Raw genomic sequence first — 17,444 nt, 5'->3', positions numbered from 1 at the left:
TTTGAGAGGACAGAATAATGAAGTCATGTAGATCTGCCATCTAAGGACTCCTGCGTGTTTCTTTCTCCATAGGGATGATGTTACTGATGATATCTTGTTTGTGCCTGATACAAAGTGTATCCCAGCATGCTTTGTTCTTCAGGGAATCAAGGAGGTAACTATTTTTTTTTTTTTACATATTCAGAGCTGCCAACTATTTTTTTTTTCAAATAATAATTTTTTGCTTCATCAAACATAATAAAATGTATTTTTTGATGCGAAAAATTTGTGATGTATTTTCTGAAATAGAATGTGTAGTATCTAATGTCTTTAAACCAACTTATGGATTTTGCTCTCAGAATATGAATTTTTTTCATGTTCATTGTTATGATTTTATATCTGCAGAGGTGGGCACCTCTCCATATCTCATATGATGCCATTTGTTATCAAACATGTCAACTCACTAAAGTATGATTTATATAAGTTTGATATGGAAGTCTTATTTGACATAAAGAGAGACTTATCTGGTATTGTTGCCATTGACTTATTAAGAGAATCCATAGCCTCATTTTGATATCATGAAATAAAAAAATGATAATATTTTCAATACCACAAATGAATTACAAAAACTTCTAGCTGTTGAATATATGATGGTATGAAAGCTCTTATGTAACCCTTGGAAGACTAGTCAAGAGTATACTCTAGGTAGGTACATGTGGCTATGGTAAATGTGTGTTAAAATGTGTGTTATAGCTAAATCAGTTCATCCTCAGTGGGTGAAAAAGAAGGCTGCTGCTGAATTTTGAAGCAAGCATTTGTCATTCTCATTAATTTCCGAGAGTAGCATGTCGTTGATGAGCACATCCGTGATGCCTCGGAGCTGAAAAACTTTGTAGAGACCAACATTCATCTGGCATTCAGTTACCATGACAACCAAGCCCAAGCCCAGGAGGATGGTGATAATGCATATGGAGGGTATGACGATGAAGATCAACCGCCAAGTGAGCTTGTAATACTTATTTCTTTCGCTAAAAGACAAGTCTTCATTAAGGCTAGAATCAAATTGATATTTCTGTCCCTCAAATGATCCATTTTGCAAGTGTCAAGGTTAGATTTTGTAGTTTCATTATACTAAAATTGACTCTCAACTGATTCATCATATTCATTCATTAAAGTGCTTACACTAGATCATGAAAAGGCCTTAAGACCCATTTCTGCTTTCACTGTGAAACTGGCAGCACAAAGTTGCGCCTTCTACTGGATATTGATTCATAGAAAACATGAGACCTCACTGCGTATGAAAGGGAACTGATGGCAGATATCATGGACCTTCAACTGAATCGATCTTAATTCTCTGCCTACTGTAGTACATTCTGAAAACCATGACTAGAACAAACTGCGAGGATAGAATAACCAATCAGAGAATAGATGCACTGAAGCAAGCGAATTACAGTACCAATCCTATGGGTAGACTTGCAGGTTGGCCAAAAGAAGTCCATATTCAAGCAATGGTCTTCTCTGAATTTGACTGTCCACAGTACCCTCATGTGTGACCATTTGCTAAAAGTGTCTCACTATTCTTCAATATATTCCAAGTCAGGCCAACCTTCCCAATACATAGTCTCCCTACAATACTGTCCCTTCCAAGTATTAAAGGAAGACTACTGGTAATCTTTTGTATGTATTGGTCCATGTCACAATAAGTGTTGGTTGATTGTATGTACAGTATTTTATCTTTTTTGGTTTGAGGGCTCCAGCCACAAGCACAAAATTGCTTCTTAGGAGTCCTGGCATGTATTTGTTTGTTTGTAATGACCCGCAAGTTGTATATTGTTTTATATTTTGCCAAATAAATGAAATGAAATGAAATGAAATGAAATGAAGATGGTATTGACAGTACAGCTCTATTGTGCCATTATTTTAACAAGGATAGGAAGATAATTTCATATTATTTCATTATTATATGAAGATAGTCATGAATTCATGCTTTTAGGGTTTGCATGTAACTTGTACTGATTTCTCTGAAATGACCAGTCCAAGAACAGCAGGATGACCATGTCCAGGCAGCCACTGTCCACCTCAGACTGGCCCTGCAGCCCCCAGAATCTCCCATACCTTCCTTGACCGATGTCACCTTCCCGTCATTCACTGGCAAGTCGCAACTGACCAGTGTGCTCTTTACCATGAAGTGTAAGTGGCAAGAGTATAGCAGATTAATGAATATGAAACTGAGGATCACAATATCAATATTTGTGATGAATTTAAAGATCAATAAAATATTAGTAATGATGTTCTTATTTTGGGGGGTGTTTCATCAACATTTGTCGGCGCTGACAACTTGAATCACCATAGTAACAGTGACCAGAGCATCTCAGCCAATCAAAACCAAGGATTTTGCTGAAATTGGTCAGCACCGACAGTTGTCGGCGCTGACAAGCGTTGATGAAATACCCCCTCAGGAGTATTTTTTTAATATCACCATTATTGTGATCACTATAAACATCATTTTTGTGCAGTGTTGCATCGCAACCAGCATTCTTGTACATCACCTTTTAATCTGCTGTATCAAGAAATCAAGCTTTATTGATTTATCATTTTTAAAAGAATCTATTTCTACCTTATCACTACTTGCAACTAGACATGGCGCTTTTTGAAATTTCTAAGGAAACTCCACTTTATGATCAATACTTTGATGGCAAGAGTAAAGTTGAACAAACAGACCAGCGAAGGGTTTATTGTAATAAGACAAAAACTAAAGTTATGGAATTGAAGTTTGTAATTTCATTTTTTTTTTTAACCAGTTATATCAATAGCACATACAGTCAAACCTGTCTATAGCGGCCACCCAAGGGAGACGGAAGAAGTGGCCGCTATAGACAGGTGGCCGCTATAGACAGGTAATCCAGCTTTGTGTGCATTGCTTACATGTACATGTATCATCGTTGTATCCTTACATGTACATAACGTGTACAATGTATGTGTACGTATGCACACATTGCACACATCATGTGTTTCATGCATTTAACCAAGCCGGTGTATATGAAATTGTTGCACCGTATATAGTATATATATTGTCGTGAAAAAAGCTTAACACTAGTGAATTATTATGACTGAGAGTTTTGAGGGATGAATGAAGTGGTGGCAATCACTGAACGTTGCCCGCACGGCTACAAAGTGGAAAACACATTGAATTATCGACTCGGCTGCGGCTCCATTGGGTTTTTGGCCGCTATAGACAGGTTAAAATCCACTGCGGGAAACAAAATTTGTGGCCACTTGGCCGCGTTAGACAGGTGGCTGCTATACACAGGGTCTTTAACAGGGCTATTCTCTCGGGAGGATTTTTCAGTGGCCGCTATAGACAGGTGGCCACTATAGACAGGTGGCCGCGAAGGCAGGTTCGACTGTATCATTTACAGTGAGACCAAATGAAAATGTCAGTACCTAGCATCTGTTCCATCGGTTTGCACAAAAAATCATGAGATGATTTTTTTTCTTTTTTTCTTGTGGTAGTTCAGCAGCTGCCTGTGCCCCTCTAGTAAGCCACACTGCGAAATTGATGCAACTCAAGCACAGTTATGATGTGAAGGGATGTATTTCTACTTCTCAAATTCTTTTTGAAGTCAGAAATGTAGTAAAAAATCTTATCTGCATATTCACAGGGACTATGAGGTATAGCACTGTTCTAGGAAATCATGTAAAACCTTGAAACCTTGTAACTTTTCTATACATTGCCTGAATGTAATGAAGCTTTTGCCATTCTGTTTATATTATTCTACTCTCTGTATCAAACTTGAACAACTTGAGTGTGAAATGGATTCTTTTGTTCATAGTTTAAAAGCTATCAGAGTTACTGGTGCCTTTTTCTTTCCTGTCAGATTGCAGAATTGTTGAAGGGACAAAGTCACACAATAGACCTGCACATAACCTCCACACATTCATTGGAGGGAAAAAGCAAACAAACATGCAGAATGATATGTTAATAGCCATCTTTCTGTTTTTGACTGCGTATATATTGCAGCAGTATTTATATACTACTGATCAATGCTGTGTTTGCAGGGAATCCTCGAAGCCTTGCATTTTTGCAGTCTTTTGAGTCTGCATCCCAGAGCATCATCTCCATGTTTCCAGAGGAAAGCCTGGACACCCCTCTGGCGAGAGTGGAATGTTCCAGCTGGCCAGATGTGTGTGACAAGAGCAATGTAACGGTCTATCCCACTGTCAAGATGTACAAGGAGAGGTCTGACATTGCCACTTATGGAGGGATTCTTGATGAAGGAAATTTCCTGAAGAGTTACATATTGTGAGTTTATGAACTTTCATTTTGGTTTACCCCCTTATTTTTGCATCAATAGCATTTGATGTATTTTAAACTGTGAACAGTTGCTTTAAGCTTTGCTCTCTGAAAGATATCTCCCATGTACCGTCACTAGCATTGTGTGATCATAGATTTCTATTAGATTAGAATATATGATTTCTCTATTAAACTCAGCGATTCTTGTATCTGTGATGAAATCGTGTATGAATGTTTTTGTGTGGAAACAGACAGAAATAGAAATGCTGTACAAGTTGAATATAGGAAGGATTTTTGTCTCAAAAATATGTCTGCATCATCAGCTGCAAAGTTATGATAATACTGGTAAGCTCCCCAATACAAAGAGTTAATGTGCTCTCCTCTGTGTCCTGATGACTAAATACCTTCTACAGGCACAAGCTTCCTAACCCAGTGGAGCTCCAAGGTGCTAAAGACGTTGATGCCTTCACCATGGGAGTTCTACCCGATCCTTGGGTGAAGGACCACCTCCCTGGAGTTGTCGTGGCGATCATTCCAGATGACCACAGCAGAGGTCAGTCATATCTGTGAATAATCAAGACACAGGGATAAGTGAGATCATGAAAGTAATGGCCCTAATTTTGGCAGAGAGGTATTGTTACAGTTGGTAATTGGAGGTCATAATTACTACGCTTAGATAAACTTAGTGGCAGTTGAGAAGGCTGCTGTAGCACTTTTGTATATTCAGCTTATTAACTCGTGAAGAACTGATCCAAGCAATTCAAGTATACATTGAGCATTATTGTTTATATGCTTATGTCATGGTATTAAGAATTCAGAGGGTATACTTAGTTTATTTACTTATTCATTTGTTTATATGTATTTATTTATTCATATGTAAGCTTGATACAATCAATTCTTTGTCATTCTATTCCTCAATCAGAATTATCAGTCTACAGACAAGTGGCACAAGAATTAGCTGGGGATTTCCTGCTTGGTCTGTGTACTTCAAAGTGTGCCCAGGAAATGTAAGTGCTCTACACTTCTCATGCCCAGGCTGATTTGCATGATTAATGTCATTTGCTAGGTGCTGTTTTTGTGGTGTTTTGTTGTGTTTTTTTTTTCCCAAGTTTGTACTAACAGACATTCTTTCATCATACATTTATCCAAAGTGTATTCTTTGTAAAGCATATGTTTCCTTTTGTTTGTAGTTCTAGGTTCCATAGCATACACAGCTTCTATTCAAAATATTCAGCATATCCCTTGAATGCATTTCAGAGGGACTTACTGATCATTTTGATAATTGTCGTGATGTTCATTTGTATTTGTTTAAACCACTTAACATACGTACCAATTTCTGTCATTATTGGATACAGTTACTTAATTTCAGCAACCTGTGCTCATATCAAGTTGCTTGATTTAAATTTCTTACAGAGTACTCTTTGCCAAGTGTTATCAAAACGTCTTTGTGTGGGACAAATTGAGAATTATATTGACACCAATGAAGTAATGAAGCTCAGTGCTGCATAATCATTCATACCAAATAGGACAATAGTACAAATTTTATTTGTAATAGGCTGTATCCACCCTAACTAGGTGCTCAAAGTAAATTAACGTTTTGAATATTTATATTATGCAGCAAAATCCAGAGATTTGTCAGAGATGTGTCATTGATGGAAACCATGTAAAAGACAAAGGGGGAAACAATGCAAACCAAGCCTCTTCTGTACAGTAGTTCAATAAATCAATTTCCCTGTAATGCTTCGATATCAATGTTAAGTAGCTCATTTCAACTGCATGAGTGGGGTGGCATTGGGAATGCACATTACTGTGCCCACCTTGGCAATTCGAGTCAGAAATCTCACGGTCACTTTCTGTTGCATGTCAGGCTCAAGATCGGTGGGATGGACAAGCCGACTCCACCGTCTGTCATTGTCGAGAAATGGAACGACCCCCAAAACCCAAGGGCAAGCTTTGACGAGGAGTACACTCCCGAGAAACTGGCAGCGTTTATACGCCGAGCCAGCATGCCCATTCTGGTGAGATAATCAACAAAGTATAGTGAGCTGCTCACAAAAACCCACCCCATCAAAAACAACAACAAGAAAAGAGGAAGAAAAAGATAACAAGAGGAAATGACAACCTTGTAAAGAAACTTGATTCAAGTTTGCCAGAATCATTTAAAGAGATGGATAGATAAAAAAAAGTAAAAACATAATGTTTTGAGGGACTCACAGCAAAGTATAGTTCAGTGTATGTTCCATTCTCAAGAAATCACATTAGGCTTGCATGGTGGCATAATCAGCTATGCAAACCTAGATGCAAAAATGTCAGCAAAAGTGACTTTTTTATCTCTCTCTCTCATTTTGGTTACAAAGATTATCTCTTATAACAATAACGCTGTGGCTTTGCATCAGTTTGTGTTTGTAGCTTCTTTGGGCATGCAATCAGCATTGTATCCTTTTCTAGTAGAGATTTCATAATCATTACAATTTTTGACGACATCAGTCGGGTGGCACATATATAGCCAACTTACGATGGCTACTTTTTGAGCTTGTGTGTAGTGCATAGCCAGTGAATTTTAGAAATTTATCAACAATCTGATACCTGGTACCTTTGCAAAGTATATAAACCCAAAACTAGTTTACAAACTGCCACATCACTCTGCACCCATTGATAAGATGGATGACATTGTGTCAATTATTCATTTTTTTTACTCTCTTTGTCAATTTCTGATTGCCTTAGTGTTAGTATTTTATTATGTATTTATGTATTACTCACATTGGCATGGTTATCAAGATATGATCCAGTGAGTCAGTCACCACCAGAGTTGGTGTAAGCATTCCGCTCATATTATGGTAGTATGGGTTAAATGGACTGTTGTCCAGGGGGGCATTTTATGAAGCATTTTGTCCAACAACTTTGTCGGACAAATTTGCTCTCAGCCAATCAGATGCAAGGATTTCAGTAGCTTTTAACATTTTGTCAGACAAAATATCTGACTAAACGCTTCATGAAATGCCCCCCCCCCCCCCCCCCCCCCCCGAAATAATTTCATTTCACATTGGTTTTAGTGTGTCTACATGGAATAGAATAAACACTTTATGATAGGAACAGACTCAGGCCTATGGGACTGTACTAATAATGCAGGAAGTACCGTGACTGGTACCCTTATTTTGTTTTGTTTTGTTTTTTTCTTTTTCTACATGTCCAATCCCCAGCCGGAGCTGACTGCAGCGAGCATGCCAACCTACATGGCTGAAGGGAAACCTTTTGCCATCCTGTTCAATGCCGGTGATGATGTCTCCCGAGAAGCCGCGCAGTCTCTCCTGAAGTTGGCGCAGGGTGAAATCCGACAGCACTACGTCCTGTGCCAGATGGACAGGTGATTGATTGATTGGCGTCTGTCTGTGGGCAGATTTCTGTGTATCACATGATTTCGGTATCACTTCTATAATCTCACGCTTCTTTCCTCGTTTGCTGGTTTTGTCTTCAATGTTCCATTTGAGACTTTGGAAACGTCTGCAAAATATTGATGGTACTATCATATTTTTACAAGTCATGAAAAAACACTCAGCAGATAGATGAATTGCTGAATCAAAACTAGAAAAGCAATCAGAGAGCACAGACCTCTGCCAAGCAGCTTATTTCCACCCATACACGCATGCTAAAAATTGCCCAATTTCCAGTGATACTGTAGACGTCAATATTTTCGCGCGATTAATTTTTCGCGCTGAGCGGCTCGAAAACATATTCGCGGGTTCTTAAATTCGCGCTCGGTAGCGGGTTAATTCACAGTCGCTGTTTTCATCCAGCGATGCCAGCGTACGATAAGCGACGTAGCGAGCGGTGCGAGTGCAAGTACAAGCGCTCGACGTACTCGATAAATGTTCTGTAGGACTAGTACTGTAGTCGCGGGGATGTAGCACACCAATCGGCCGTGGGCTCGGTGCGTGCGATGATACTGCTATATGCTTAAACATGTCTGAACTACGTAGCAGTATCATCGACGAAGCGCACCAGGCCACTGTGCATCGAAAATTGCGAAGATATATTCGCGCGTTTTTGAATTCGCGATAGCCGAACGTAGCGCGAAATCCGCGAAAATTAATGTACCGCGAAAATTTCCACGTTTACAGTAGCTTAAAAAAAACAAATAATCTAAGTGTTTACCTCGTCAGCTTCCTACTGCATGGCTCCTCGAGCAAAGCATGTGGTTTAGTGTGCATATGCAAACCTCAAATACACGCAGCTTGAACGCCCAAGTTCATTGACCCTATATGCCAAAACATTAAAAATTCCCGGATCACTACCGAAATTTGATTTTCTGTGCCTTGTGTCATTATTGACTTTTCCTGCAAGTTTCATTCAAATCCATTCATAACTTTTTGAGTCATATGCAAACAGATAAACAAACAAACAAATGCCGACAAAAACATCACTTCCTTTGCTGAGGTAGTAATAAGAAATGATTAGAAATAAGTGTGGTCCTCTCTCTCTCTCTCTTTCCACTTTCTCCTCTCAGCTCTGATGAAGGTGCACTTGGCTCCAAGACTCTGGTCAGTTATGGTCTGCTGCCCACACCTGATCAGGCCATGGTGGTCATCCTTGACCGTGCGGCCGGAGAGGTCTGTAGCTTCCCACAGGGTTCGGACCCCAGAGAGAGCTCTATCAAGGCTTGGCTGTCAGCCTCCCTCCAAGGCAACAGAGAATGCTCTGAGTATAGGGGTAGGTGTTTGCTGTGAAGGCTTGATTCTATTTCACCTTTTATCCTCTTTATTTTTTCCTTTACTCTACTTATCTATTTATTTTTTTCATATCACTATGAGTATAGTATAGTGTGACTGCATGCAGCTGAAACTTCAAGAAGTTTGTGACATTATAATAGATCCATTCATATTGTTTACATGCATTTTGCTTTCTTTTGTGTGCTGTCGCACATTTGCATTTTTTCCTGTGAAAAAACAGAAGTACGGGTAGTTTTGTATCCCTGAAAGTCTGCATATTTTTTTGTCTGTAGTGTGACAGCGTGCTCAAACTTGGGGAAGATATTAGGAAGCAGGCTATGTGTAGTGTCGTGCAGTGTGACAGCAGCTAAAGTGTGTAATGGATGTTCTGTCAGGTAGTTTGATTCCATGACCAACTGGGTGGAATGGGCTATCATGGCAAAGAACCTATCTACTAGGGTGTAGGAAGCTTCTTAATAGGATAAAATTTAGTGTTTGGAATTCTTTGTCCTTTAACTGCTTATAAGATAAGTGGTATAGGAAGGAATGTGCTAGCTGTGCACGTTTGGCCATGGATGCCACATGTAGATACTACCACAGAAAATTTGTCGTCGTCGTTATCTCTAGAGGCAAGCTACAGATAGACAGATTTTAGCATGGTTAGAGTGACTTGAGCGTGTCAAGTATAAAGTTAGGTCACGACACTGAACATGTCCAACTTGGTCCTACTAAAAGGGAGTGTTAATTTGTTTGGAAGACATAGAATGTTGGGCCATTCATTGATGACCTTTTAGATATCTGACCTTTTCATCTTCTCATTGGACTCAGTTCACTTCAGGAAGAAATTGCAAAATGAGATGAGCAAATGTGGAGATTATTGATCTTTTGTATATGCTTTCATTATCACTCAAAATTCACTCCATGCATACCAAGGCAATTAGTCTGTAAATGCATGGGACACCGAGTTTTGTACACCAGCTCTCATTGGGTGTAATTCCCACGTGTACGTAATTTGTAGTTGCCCAAGTGAGAAGAGAATGGTCTTTTCTTTCCCCCACAAAGCCCTGATTAACCGGGAGTGGCAGCCGCTGGTCCCACCCTACAACTACCTCAAACTAATGGAGGAAGAAGAGCAGGTGGTGCGCCATGGTCGTCGGGGCTTGAGGCAGGAGGAGGGCCCCACGCCTCTGGCCAGGGAGGATGCGGACGACAGGGAAGAGTCTGGTATTGGAGACGGCCCCGAAGATACCATGGCTGAAATGCCTCCTTCAAAACGAGACAACTCGCATCAACACGAAGAGCTATAAGCAGAAGTGGGTTTTGATTGTTACCTCCGCCAAGGAAGGAAGAAGGTTAAGCGATCATCGGCGTTGGTTTGTCTGTTTGCAAAATTGCACAAAAAAGTCGTGAATGGATTTAAATGAAACTTGCAGGAAATGTTGATAATGACACAAGGAATAGATGATTCAATTTTGGTAGTGATGTAGAAATTTTCATGGATTCGTGAAGGATGTTTTATTGTTTTGCAGATAGGGTCAATGAACTTGGGAGTTCAAGCTGTGGGTATTCGAGGTTTGCATATGCGCTCTGAAGCGATTGCTCTACTCAGGTGAGGCACATACCTGGAAGCTGATACGTAAACAAAAGGCTTCTCTATAGGAAATAGGGCGATTTTCAGCATGCGTGTATGATAGTGGAAATGAGCTGCTTGGCGGAGGCCTGCGCTCTACGAGTGCTTTTCTAGTTTGTTTGTTTGTTTTTGCATCAACATGGAGAAATACAGAATTTTATAATGATGGAGCAAAAGAATCTGCACACAGGGTATTACCTCTTAGACAAATGAATCTCTTGTTAATTTCAGTTGCAAAACATTCTTTTGCCAGGCTAATGTGAGAAAGATTATGTTTTTTGGGGGAGAATGTGCTCTTTTATCCTTCACTGCACACCATCATTTACTCTCATTGTATTTTCCATGATATGGTAATATGTTATCGTTTATAGTACAGTGTACGTATTTTTTTTTCATGAGTAAGGAATGTGTTTAGTGTTTTGTACATGCCACTGCCATACAAAATCTAGTTTTCTGCTATCAACTGCATCATTATAATAGTCAACACATTCCAACTGAGTTGATACTACTATTCAAGTGGAGAGGAGATTTGACATTGTCCGAATAGGTATTATACACAGCAGAGTTTAATGCATTATGATGGCTTGTACTGACATGTGCTGAGCTGTTCCAAGGCTGAATTGTAGTGAGCTTGTACATACGAATGATGTGTGTGTCGTTCACACAGCATGGACTTCTTCATTTTATACCGTTGAACACAGATGTTGTTTGGGAAGAATTGTTTGTCACACAAAGTACCTTGATTGCACATTGTCCTTCATATCAATCTTCAATCATAAATGGCATGGATATACTACTATGGCAAGCACCTGGGAAGGTAATACTGAAGTGTTATTTTGACCCTGCAGAGGAATAATGATTGATTTCTTAATTTTTCAGGCTTAGAATAATCTCTTGACATTCAACAAAGTGCAGTTAGTCTGTAATTTACATGAGTATGTCATTATTATTGAATTATGACAAAAGTCATTAAATGGTTACTGAAATATTTGTATTCTTTTACTATTATGTAATCATTACTAAAAATGATGCTGAAATGAAGATAAGTAATCTTGTCATTGGCCAAAGGCAGGCTTGGCCTGGAAATTAAAAAAAGAAAATATTTAAACAAATCAATCTTGCCATCAGAACGTACTGAAAGTCACAAGTGATCATTGTTATTGATTTATTTATTTAATACTGGTAGATATATTTGCTACTGCCAACAGAACAAAGATGTTGCCAGATATACATACATGTATGAAATCATTATATGTACACTTTTTATGATAATGTTTAAGGGAAATTGTATCAGTTTCAAAATATGATGTATTTCATTGAGGGAAATGTGATAATCATTGAGCTTGTAATTCCACTATGTAATTTGGATCATGTTGTTATACCTTGTCATAAAAATGTTCCATGCTCATTGACTATGAATGAGATACTTGTACCCCAGAAAAGGAAGAAATGCTATTAATATATGGATTTTGAATTTCCTTGCCTAATCAAAAGAAAAAAAGAAGAAGAAAAAATTGACTTTAACCCACAAACTGTCGCCCATCAACTTGCCTATTTCTTTCATCTGTTTTGGGGGAAAGTTTTTAACCTTTGTGAAATCCATCATCACTTTGTAGTTGAGTAGAGTATGCTCTAAATTAGCAGTACTATTAAATGTATTGAAGAACTAAGTGTTGTATGTGCTATCTCTGTTGTGCTAAAAGGATAATCATGATATTAGGATGCCTTTCTTTCAGTTAATATGCAGTAGAAATGAACCTTGATTTTGGCAGTGTATACACTCCACACACTCACAAAATGTCTCCTAATTTATTTGTTAAAGGGTGCTTCCAAACCCCTTTAGAAAAAAAGAAACAAAATTTGCCTGTGTTTTTGAAAAGTGAGACTATTTGTGACAACATGGTGCATAACAATTCTTGTAGAAATGATTGTGTCTTTGTACAGTTATTGTTATTTGTGATATTGAAATGAAAGTATTAGCACTTGCTGGTGTTGTTTCATTTGATAGGATCAAGTGCTTTGCACAGTATTAAAGTCTTAGCCAAAGGAGTCAGATGTGTCATATACAAAATACATGACACCTGCCATATCTTGTAGGCAATCAGGTAACATATTACATACAATGTAACCATGGAAAGTTTTAAAGTTTACTGGATACTTCTATATAGAAAAAGTTATTGTCCTATAACTTCTTCATGTGATTTCAAGAATGAATGTATCCGAAGTCTCTTTTTTGTTGTTGTTGTCAACAGATGTTCTGGAATACTGTGATATTTGAATACTAGAATATGTCATCATAATATTTGAAGGCATACATGCATGGAATTTGCAATGTGGCTCAAATGGACAAGACAAAAGAGTCTCGGTCAAAGATTTTTGTTCAAGGTCTTTGACAGCTGTGAAAGCACTCTGTGGCATGGTATCTTAATCTCATTGATGTACATGTATCAGTACATGTATGTCTCAAAGGGAACTTATAATTGTTAATCATGGATTTACCTGATTATAAGCATGTGATTTATCCCTTTAACAGTAGCTATGTCAACATCAATCAAGAGGATTAAAATTTTTTTTTTTTTTTAATAGAACAGAGTAAGCTAATGTTTCCCACAATGAGCTGAAGTAATTGTCACTGGGAAGTTTTGTTTTATCTTTGTACATGCCATGTACTGATTATGTGCTGTGTAGTTGTACTGTACAATTTGTATGTGTTTAGTTCAGAACATTTTGTGGAATAAGAGTATGTTCAGAATATGTTAAGCTTTGTCTCATAAGATGTTTGTTTCGAGAAAGATTTATATTTGTATATTTAGGGCAATCAATAGCATATATATATTTTATGTGTAACTATTGTGTTCTTGCTTAATATACATTTGTCATAATCGTACTTTCTTAGATACTCCAATCTTTTATTTTACATGTGTGCTATATCTACAAGTTATTCTATTGAAATGAGTTACAACTACGTGGAAAAAGCAATCATAACTCTTTTTCACTTTCAGTACAATAGTTATATACTGCATAGAGTACCAAAGTGTGATGTCATGGCCATTCATTGCCATGGAAACTGGTTGTAAACAATCTCATCTGGCCTGAGTGTTTATGTCCACACCTGGTTCCAACCCAAGCTATAACAAAAGACTGTGACATCATCACTTTGGTACTCTACATCACATGATGCTTGTATTGCATACATTATACATGAGATTCTTCTAAACAACAGAGAGAAAAAAGGTGAAACGAATATTTGGGTTTTTCTTTCGTATGCCACACATTTCAGAACTTAACATACATGTCGTTAACTTGTTACAGTGCACTCACATAATAAAGAACACGGTTATAACGAAATTATCAATACAGTGAAGTAAAATTCAGGTCCCAAAATGATCATCTATATAATACAGTGTATATCTTGATATAATTTACTGTTCAGCTATAACAAAAAATGGGGAAAAAAAACTGCCAGTCATGTAGACTTCATTATTATTGGAGTGGCCTGTATATGAAATATTCTTTTCAACACAATCAACCTCCAGACACTGTAAAACAAGGTGTCTTGTGTCAAGATTTCAAGAAAAGGTGTCAGAATCAATAGTGAAATCAATATGTATGAAATTACAACACCAGTTTTAGCTTGTAACCTTTTGAGGACTTTGAAGTTCACCTGCCCAAACTGGTGCACAAATGTTAAATATTTTGCAGAAACAAAGAGCTCTACATGTGCATATGCATGCATGCATACGCACACACTCCGCTTGTAGCCTTTTGATATACTGTATACGCTATATATTTCGCGGGGGTTTTATTTTCGCGAATTTTGCGAGTCGGGAGCTATTCGCGAAATTAACAACACATGAAAATATTACCTTCCAAAATGAATCCCTTGCCTTGATGATACGAACATTTCAGTACTAGTATACCATGTCACGGCTTACCGAACAGACCATACTGGCTAAGCTTGTTTACGCACGTCCACATCTACTTATGAATACTGTAGAGAGCCAATCCATCCGCAAGGGGACCACTCGTCAGAAATCTAGCGCGATGGACTTAACCACTTCAAAAATGTTGAATTCTAACTTACTAGTCCGCAGAGTTGGTAAGTTTTTTTCATGCAGTGTATAACTAGTATCATTCTTATTTGCTAGTAAGTTGAAAATTCACACTTTCTTTGGCACTTCATATTTTCTCTGGTCCCCCAATCGCGAATTTAACAACTCGCGAAAATGTGTGACAGCGGCAATTCGCGAAAATTTATGTACGCGAAAATTATAGCGTATACAGTAGACAAAGAAGTACATGTGACTGTCGATGTGCCTGTATTAGCATTCAGAGTTGTTCACAGGGTAAATGCCACTCCACTGGAGCTCTTAACATCTTGACCCAAATTCCCGGAGTTAGTTTTGATTTAACCCATGGGTTATGCAAATTTTGTCAGCATAAATGTGCATGATAGATCATGCTGGCCAAAAGACATCCAATGAATGTGTATCGATACGCGCATGTAAAAGGTATGCCAATTTCGCGCTTTGCTTTTGTCTGTGGACTGAATTTAAGCTACAATGGATTAGATTTTAACTACGGTCGTGAATTCGGGCTCTTGAGTATAGTAATATTAATGATCGCTAGATGTCAGTTCTGAATAATAGAACAGTGTAATTATAGACCTTCTTACTGCTTCTACAGATGTGATTTACAAGATACATATTGGTATTTTCAATACAGCTCAATAAATGGAAATGCACAAGACAAGCTATGCCAGGAAATATTGTCATTTTTATTTCCTTGTGACTATGCTTATGCGAGTCACCTTACAATTTTGACAGATGTGAGATAAACATTGCACAATCATAATATGCAAAGAGAGACGAGAAGAGAGGGTAAAGAATGGTAAAGCCGTGAGGTTCCTCTTGCTTATACAATTGTATGTATATGTGATGCTTGAGAGAGGCAAGTACTGTAGGTAGAAAGCAAAAAGAAAAAATGTATAGAAACACACCAGTGAGGTACAAACTGTATGTTTAGAAACAAAATGGGACTAGATTGAGTCTACGGTATATCAAATATCTTCTTACACTGTATGTCTTCTCTGATGCTTTTCACCGATTACTGCTGTATTCAATGTATAGCCAAACCTGCCGTAACGGCCAGCTATAGCAGCCACTAAGACAATCCCCCTAAGACTTGAGAAAAGCTATGTGCATAATGGCCACCAATTTTGTATTGTACGTTTAAACTCAAGTAAAAGTGGATATTGTTGCATGAGTAATTTTTTATAGGAAGCAAAAGTATTTGCGTGCTTTCATCTTCGTGCTAGGTGCATGTGGCAAGAAAAGCACTAAAACTCCACGCTGCAAAAATGTCCATTTTTATTACAGTACAGTTGTACTACTGAATCAATATCGCCAGCACTGATAGACAGAGCCTCGTTTTTCTTGAACATCTTTTTGTAGAAAAGTGTGACGAGGCTCTTTTTAATTTCTAAAAAAAACAACACACTCTTCACTTTCAAGAACTTTTGAAAAGATGATGCTAATGCTTTGCAAGTTAGTGCATGTACTTGTCATGAATAGAACATGTTGAAAGAGTGTGCAAAATTTCAGCTTAATCTGATAATCCCTTCACTGTGGTTGCTATAGAGTTTCATATCCTGATTTTTGTTCCATTCACTGTACACAGCACAGCTTGGTGAGATTAAGTGCTTGAATAGACCCTAAACTTTTAAAGCCTCATATCACAGTACCCTTTCTTTCCATTATTTGGATCATTCAGGATAGTCCATTTACATTGAGTTATGCATCATTCCAAAGTTTAGAATCTGCTCTTTCAGAATCTGCCCTTAGTTAAAACTCCATGTCTGGCAACTTTTTGGTGGTTTTGTGATGCTGGGTCAATTTGACACTGCCCTGCAGAGCTAACTGCCAACCCTGAAATGGCTGTAAATTCTGGCTAATGAGTCGACAGCCTCTTTGACACGGGTATTAAAAGATTGTGACTGATGTGTAGAATGCTCCAGTTATTGAAAAAATAGCTCACCTCAGGTGCTTGGTTGAGCAGTAGAGATGTGGTTGAGTGATGATGAAATCAGATTTCCTCTACCCTACTTTGCCATACAGAAGCAAGGCACAAATATGTTTTGTCTATCATCATCAACATTTAAAGTCCAATAAAGTCTATATACTGTACCTTCCTTTCACTTATATCGGGGTTTCTCTTGAGGTGAGGAAGGGAGAAAGTTCCTGAAAAATTTTTCTGGGCTCTTACAAATATGCCAAAATGAATCTCTCATTTACAATGACATCAGCGTGATATGACATCTTGACGAGTCACATTAACAGTAGAATTGAATGATTCTGCTCAAGGTTTGTCAGTGGATTTACTATGCTAAGTCCAATCTTAAACGTTAATGATTCCGGTCTAGATTATCTGCCATCCTTATGCAAAGGAAGGGCAATTATGTTGATGATGATGATGATGACGACGACGACGATGACGACGACGACGACGACGACGATGATGATAAAACAGCATTTATATAGCACCATTTATCTGTAGAAGCATTCAAAGGTGCCAGGCTCCCACAATGTGTCACATATCACTCACGAATCTGCTGAAAAAGTTAAGTCTTCAGTTCAGATTTGAAGGTATTGAGGTTGTAACAATTCAAAAGCGGAACTGGTAACGAGTTCCACAGATGTGGTGTTACAGAAGAGAAGAAGTTGGATTCAAGAGCAAGCGTAATTCTGAAGCGACAGGTCCAATATCTACTATGCATGGGAGGGACGCATGCTAGAAGATGGTTCATATTCTCCACTATTGTGCTAGCACGGGGTTT

At 38.2% G+C, this 17,444-nt stretch overlaps 1 protein-coding gene across 1 annotated transcript in view; it reads left to right on the top strand.

Annotated features, from left to right (window-relative positions):
- Positions 1 to 10,286, top strand: part of LOC139736191 (thioredoxin domain-containing protein 16-like) — a 34,748-nt gene extending 24,462 nt beyond the window's left edge. The window contains exons 9-18 of the mRNA XM_071646925.1: positions 73 to 154; positions 824 to 980; positions 2,014 to 2,169; positions 4,039 to 4,282; positions 4,687 to 4,826; positions 5,196 to 5,280; positions 6,141 to 6,291; positions 7,474 to 7,637; positions 8,778 to 8,980; positions 10,042 to 10,286. Coding sequence (XP_071503026.1) covers positions 73 to 154; positions 824 to 980; positions 2,014 to 2,169; positions 4,039 to 4,282; positions 4,687 to 4,826; positions 5,196 to 5,280; positions 6,141 to 6,291; positions 7,474 to 7,637; positions 8,778 to 8,980; positions 10,042 to 10,286 — 1,627 coding nt within the window. The remainder of the gene's footprint in view (positions 1 to 72; positions 155 to 823; positions 981 to 2,013; positions 2,170 to 4,038; positions 4,283 to 4,686; positions 4,827 to 5,195; positions 5,281 to 6,140; positions 6,292 to 7,473; positions 7,638 to 8,777; positions 8,981 to 10,041) is intronic.
- Positions 10,287 to 17,444: the final 7,158 nt, after the last annotated feature.

This window comes from Diadema antillarum, unplaced genomic scaffold (assembly GCF_040938485.1).
Source record: "Diadema antillarum isolate AM-2024a unplaced genomic scaffold, OU_Dant_1.0 seq00000633_RagTag, whole genome shotgun sequence".
Lineage (NCBI taxonomy): Eukaryota > Metazoa > Echinodermata > Echinoidea > Diadematoida > Diadematidae > Diadema > Diadema antillarum.
This window is presented reverse-complemented; position numbering and strand designations above follow the sequence as displayed.